At 37.9% G+C, this 6743-nt stretch overlaps 1 protein-coding gene across 1 annotated transcript; it reads right to left on the reverse strand.

Annotated features, from left to right (window-relative positions):
• Positions 1-2635: 2635 nt before the first annotated feature.
• On the reverse strand, positions 2636-3841 carry LOC104390251 (uncharacterized protein C18orf25 homolog). The gene has a single exon (XM_009999355.1). The coding sequence runs from the start codon at positions 3839-3841 to the stop codon at positions 3107-3109; it is 735 nt and encodes a 244-aa protein (XP_009997657.1). The 3' UTR covers positions 2636-3106.
• Between the last annotated feature and the right edge of the window lie 2902 nt (positions 3842-6743).

Raw genomic sequence — 6743 nt, forward strand, 5'->3', positions numbered from 1 at the left:
GATAATCGCAGTGTAATGCTAAGTGCACTAAAATGGCTTTCTAGTAAAAAAAATAAATAATTTCAGCACTTTCCCAGCTCCAAGAGGGATCGCAGATGGCATGTGAACCAACCACTGCAGCAGAGTCCTATTCAGACTCAGAACTCCACTGCATCTGTTAAGACCACAACATTTCATTAACCCACAAGTAGCACAGGATGCATTTTTGGCCAACCTTGTCCTTATCTCTAAAGAGAATATTTTTCTCTTGTACTTGGAGACTATTTTCCACAAACCAAATTAATTTCTGTTTAAAGGAAAACTGCAACATGACAGGTACACATTGCACCGAATTCTAAAAGGACAGCTCAAAAGTTTTAATGTCTTAAATGTAAGTTAGTATCAAGCAGATGATACATGCTATGAAAGGTCATTGTTCCTCAGGATGGTTTTTGCACTCCCACATCTTACATTGCAGTAAAAATTGGGCCTTGGTATAATAATCACTAAATCATCAAGTTATTTTTTGCACTACAATGGAATTTTTTCACTGTAAGCATCTCATGGTTAAGACTGAGAGCTCAAATACAGAAGAGCCTAGTGACACAGAAAAGTATCCTAGAGTGGTTTCTGATCTCTGCAATGGAAGTCAGAAATCTAGGCAGATCTGAAAAATCTAGGTGATCCTGCTCTGGCAGGGGGGTTGGACTAGATGATCTTTCGAGGTCCCTTCCAACCCCTAAGATTCTGTGATTCTGTGAAAATACCATGTGGTACCCTTTCTGAGCCACAAGGTACTTTTATGACTTAAAGAAGAATACAACCTGGGGGATTTATTTTGTGTGTTCCATTTTTTAGGGATGGAGAAGAACCTGTCCCAAAACTCAAGGACTTCTTTGACTGGCTTTAAATCAGGCTTTAATTCAGGCTTTAATTGCTCAAAGTGTAAATATAGTAAATAAAAAGGCACAAAACTATGAAAGCTAGAAGTTTGACTAACTACTAAATTGGTAAAATAATTTTAGAATTTCTATTAAAAGTTTACTACACAATAATTACAAGAGGACTATGCCTTTCCCAGACTTTCTAATAATAAACATTCACTTCCTTTGTGCAACCTGCTACCTTGCAATACATGGGGAAAAATGCCAGTGCTCATAGTGACAGAATCATTCACTATAATCAAGTCAGTTAAAATAGTTATTTGTAAATTCTGCTGCAAATATTTTAAATAATTCACAGAATCATAGAATCAAAGAATGGTAGGGGTTGGAAGGGACCTCCAGAGATCATCGAGTCCAACCCCCCTGCCAGAGCAGAACCAAAAACTAGGGCAGATCACTCAGAAACACATCCAGATTGGACTAGATGATCTTTCGAGGTCCCTTCCAACCCCTAAGATTCTGTGATTCTGTGAAAATACCATGTGGTACCCTTTCTGAGCCACAAGGTACTTTTATGACTTAAAGAAGAATACAACCTGGGGGATTTATTTTGTGTGTTCCATTTTTTAGGGATGGAGAAGAACCTGTCCCAAAACTCAAGGACTTCTTTGACTGGCTTTAAATCAGGCTTTAATTCAGGCTTTAATTGCTCAAAGTGTAAATATAGTAAATAAAAAGGCACAAAACTATGAAAGCTAGAAGTTTGACTAACTACTAAATTGGTAAAATAATTTTAGAATTTCTATTAAAAGTTTACTACACAATAATTACAAGAGGACTATGCCTTTCCCAGACTTTCTAATAATAAACATTCACTTCCTTTGTGCAACCTGCTACCTTGCAATACATGGGGAAAAATGCCAGTGCTCATAGTGACAGAATCATTCACTATAATCAAGTCAGTTAAAATAGTTATTTGTAAATTCTGCTGCAAATATTTTAAATAATTCACAGAATCATAGAATCAAAGAATGGTAGGGGTTGGAAGGGACCTCCAGAGATCATCGAGTCCAACCCCCCTGCCAGAGCAGAACCAAAAACTAGGGCAGATCACGCAGAAACACATCCAGACAGGTCTTGAAAGTCTCCAGAGAAGGAGACTCCACAACCTCTCTGGGGAGCCTATTCCAGTGCTCATCTAGCAAATATTAGTTCAGCAACTTAAGACTTATTGCAGTTTTCCTTTAAATGTTCTTGCCCTATGTAAGCTGATATTTATCTGATATTTATCTTAAAAAATATCTTCCAGCACAAGAGGCAAAATGGAATGCAACTCAGTAAAAATCGGCAGGTCAAAAAGTTTATTTTGATCTGATTTTGATTACCATATGAAGATTGCCATATGATGATGGTTCTAGGGTATAATATGCTGCAAGAATAAGTCACAGAAAATCCTCTCCACAGCACTTGGACTAATAAAATACCCAGCAGACAAAAGCCTTGAAGGATTCATCTTTCTTTTGCTAATAAAATAATGAGAAGACCCCTATAATTTGCTGCCTTCAATCTTAACATGGATGTGTCAGAAAATAAAAAGTATAGAAATTATAGATTCCTATGACATAGGAAAAGGTTAACAGCTTTGTCTAAAATGTTGAAAATGTAGATATGGCTATAGCCTGGGCACCTGCATAAACCAAGCCATATTTATGTCCCAAAACAGGTGACCAGCTGCAATCTACAAAAATTTACAATAAGGCTAAGTAGATTTATCATGCACTGAAATGTAGACCTGAAAGCACAGTATAAGTACAATAGTGAACAGGGCCTTACTATAACATGGGCAAGAGGTATGCTATGTTATTTCTAACACAGCTGCCGAGCTCTGGTCTTAACATATTAAAGCAAAGCTGGCCACTTATCTTAAGAATGTATTCATTAGATTATCACCATCTAATAGGATTTGATAGCACTGATAGGAATTCATATAGGCTTACAAAGGAAAAGATCTGAAAAATCCAGAATACAAATATAGCCCTTCCTCCAATTTACCATTTCTATACTTTGTTAGTGTGCAAAAGTGCACTGAAACCTCAGAACAGATTTTAAAATTTGCCCATGACTTGGTAATATACTGGCAGCCTTCAAATTTACTCAGAACTACAGTTCTGCTTCTTCTCAAGTGTCACTCATCTAACTTAGCATGACAGCTGAGAAATTGTCATATGTGTTACAGTTCAGTTTTAAAAACATCCTCTACCTGGTATCTCTGCAGTGATTGTCTTGCTGCTCCCTGAAATCTCTTCATCTGATGAACTCATGCTCGAGTCACACGTCAGGTCACTATCACTGGTACTGCTGTCCTGCAGCAGGTTGTACTTCTTGCGAGCAGCTGCCTCCCGTTTCTGTCTTAAGAGCCGGATTCTTTCTTTGTGCTTTTGGCTCCTATGACCTTTTACTTTGGTAACTCGACCATTCTGCTTATCACTAGACTGTCGGTTTTTCTTGGCAGCCATTGTTGAAGTTTCACTTTCAGACCTGGATCGCCTGGATTTCCTCCCAACTGCAGCCCCAGACATCAGAGAAAGGTCTCCCTCTACAGCAGCTTCAGCTTGACAGGGCTCATTCTCTTCTGTGGAAGACAATGTATCTGAGTCAGCCAAATGCCCACTGGAAGAAGGGGAAAGCATGCAATGGTTAGAAGAGTCACTCTCATAAACTTGATCACCCATTGGCTTATTGCTCTCTGTAGATGCTAGCCGAGACTCCGAGGAGTCTCGCCTCAGTTCCATCAGTAAGCAAGGCATTGAAGAGAGCACTGTAGAGTCTGCTGCAGTGGGCACAGTGTCTTTCTGAGTTTGTCTTTCCAGTTCTATGTGTCTGTCTTCATCAGGAGCTGTCTCTTGCTTCTCAGAAGTCTTTGGTAGAACTTCCAAATCAGCAAGTTCCTCTGTTTTTCCCACTGCCTCCATCTTCATTTCAGAAGGTTCTCTTAGTCTCAAAGCATGAAGCACATGGTCTGGAAAACTGAGTGGAATAGATATGGACTTCAACAATACAACAGCCTGCACAAGAACAGAACAGTAAGAATAATTTACCTAAATAACTCACTCAATCCTTTGCTTTCAATTACAGACAGTATGGAACTCATCCTGTTACACCAAACTATTCTTCCTTTTACACATCCATGAAAGATGGCATTCAAATCACATTAAATGTGGTTCACCTCACTAGAATAATCAAAACAAATCAGAAAATAAGAATATTTCTAAACTCTTACTTTATAACATTTAAATAAATTCATGTAAGCAACATATGCTAAACTTCTTTTCCTGGAACTTTAAACATATTTTAATGAATAATTTTAGCACTTATGAACAACACCAGCATGAAAATTCCTAGACTTGGTAGTCATCTACCTAGACAGACCAGAATATAGGTCAATTTCCATATATATGAGAAATCTACTTTCAGTTGAACAGGACCTCAACCTTATAAAATTACAATGTTTTTATGGCAATTTGCAAACCTACAGTACCGACATGACACAGGAGAAATCCAGTCACTTTGAGCAGAAACTGAGCAGCTGCTGAACATCATAGAGCAAGACAATAAACGCCTTCCTTTTCCAATGGAACCACTCTGCCAGAAGATCTCGCATAACAAAGCTGTATTTACAAGAAGCACCATGAAGTGATACTAAATTGTCAAGGACACAGGGTTTATGATATCTACAAGCAAGGTCTTTAGAAACATTAGCTATGTGTAACACAGATTTGTTCTCAGCAGAGAACCACTATGCTGGTGAGTCATGTAAAGACTTTTTAGGATTATCTAATACACCATTCAATTGCTCCTTGAGTGTCTCCCATACAAGTCCTTGTTGTATAAGAATCTACAAGCTGACCCAATTTCTCTCACATCTACCAGGAAAACAGCATCAAATAGTATGGGCTGCAAGCAAGAAACAGTATCCAACCACACCAGTATCCTACATTTTACTTCAAGTTATAATTTAATAAACAGCATTGCTTCAGTGCAAACACAAAAAACCTAAGCTATCGATAAACTTGCACGTTATCAACTCAGAAGTACCTGAAGCACCTTCAGGGAAATTTTGGTTTAGAGATCAATATTTACCATATTATCTTCATTATTCACACTGCCATCCACCTACATCTTCATTTGGAATTCAGAATAAAGATAATTTAATTACCACATTCACTTACAGATTAATAGTATAGAACAAATCACTTATGGGTTTAAAAGTATAGTAAATGGTAAATTTATGGCAATTAAAAAAAAATGTAGACAAGAAATAGCAGGGTTAAGATTTAATCTACTGGTTTTTAAAAATGCATTTCTGCAGACAAGGGCAATTAGTACTTGAGCAGCCTGAGAAAGTATGGATGTTTCAGAGATATTTTTCTGCACCCTGACAATCCTTCAGTTTCCTGATCCACCCCAAGATGCCTGTAACTGTATGTATGTAACTGTATGCTGCTTCCCACCCTCCATCTACAGCACGAAGTAACGCTACTTCCCTGCTTCTAAAAGGTGCTGTGAAAAGCTCAATATTGTCTTATCTGCCTTAATCCACTTTGAAACTTCATTTTTAAAGAATATTAAAATAGAGTTCATGCTTCCTTCAAGGCTAATGAATGAAATGCTGGATGGTGCAAGGGAATTATGAAACATTTATGGGAGAGAAACACGAGTTAAGGAAAGAAAGGTTACTTAATAACAGACAATACAACAAAGATGGGGATGACATCTCAAGGTCTGCTAAATATGAAGAAAAAACACAAAACCCAAACAGTAAACCAAACATTTTACTTCCCCCCCCCCCCAAAAATAATAAAATACATACTGTAAAATAAAGGAACATATAAGAAAAATATTTGTCAATAACTGCACTGAGTAAAATTCTCTTAAAAGCAACTTAAAAGAAGAATTTCTGGAGATGGTATTTTAATGTACACAGTGAATATCACATAAGAACCAATTTATTTCCAAGGCCACAGCATAACAACAAACCCAAATGATTAATACACACGTTCTGAGGCACTAACACATCCTAATGCTGTAATAAAATCAGTATTTATACATAACTGATATGTGAATCTACAGTACCAAATAATTCTCCTATTATCCAGGTAGGTAAAATACAGATTTAATTATTAAATGACTGGCCAAGAGTTATATGCAGTTGCTAGTACAACTCCCAGCTTTGCTCTGGCCATGATCTTTGAAAAGAAAAATATATTTTCTAAGAGCTTTGAAATGTACTTTGTGTTCACACAAGGAAAAAATTGGTAGCTCAAACATATATATAGCTGCAAAGGACAGAGACTCAACACAAAGCTAAAGGGCAGCCAAAGTGAACTAGAGACTCTTTTTTCACAAGCAACCTACTCAGGAACATCATCTACCTCACAGCTCCAAAGGGACTATAATAACACCTGTACTTGTGTGGGGAACGGTCCATCTTCTTCCCCCCACATAAGACTAAACAAAAAATGCTTTTCAAGTCAGCAAAATAAAAGTGACGCCTTTCCACTGATTCACTCAAGGACAGAATGAGCAGGCCTCTTGCCCTACCAGATAAGTGCATAGCAAAGAAGCAGCACAAGGGTTATGTTAACTGGCAGAAAAATAAACAATAGATTAAAACCTGCTTCTAACAGAATATGTACCTGGCCAATGGTGATTGGCTAATTCAGACAGTACTTTCTCGAACAATGGTCTCTGATCCATAAAAAGGGAGTAGAATCTGCTCTGCTCGTCTGTCTCTGCCTGCCTGGGACAAGACCCCGCTGCAGTACCTGAACCTGCCTGAGCGCCACTCCTGCTGCAAGGAGAAACGGAGAGGGGGGGCGC

Source organism: Chaetura pelagica, unplaced genomic scaffold (assembly GCF_000747805.2).
Source record: "Chaetura pelagica isolate M959 unplaced genomic scaffold, ChaPel_1.0 scaffold566, whole genome shotgun sequence".
NCBI lineage: Eukaryota > Metazoa > Chordata > Aves > Apodiformes > Apodidae > Chaetura > Chaetura pelagica.

Excerpts from the sequence above, each read along its gene's own strand:
- LOC104390251 (XM_009999355.1), bottom strand. The coding sequence starts at position 3,841 with ATGAAGATGGAGGCAGTGGGAAAAACAGAGGAACTTGCTGATTTGGAA.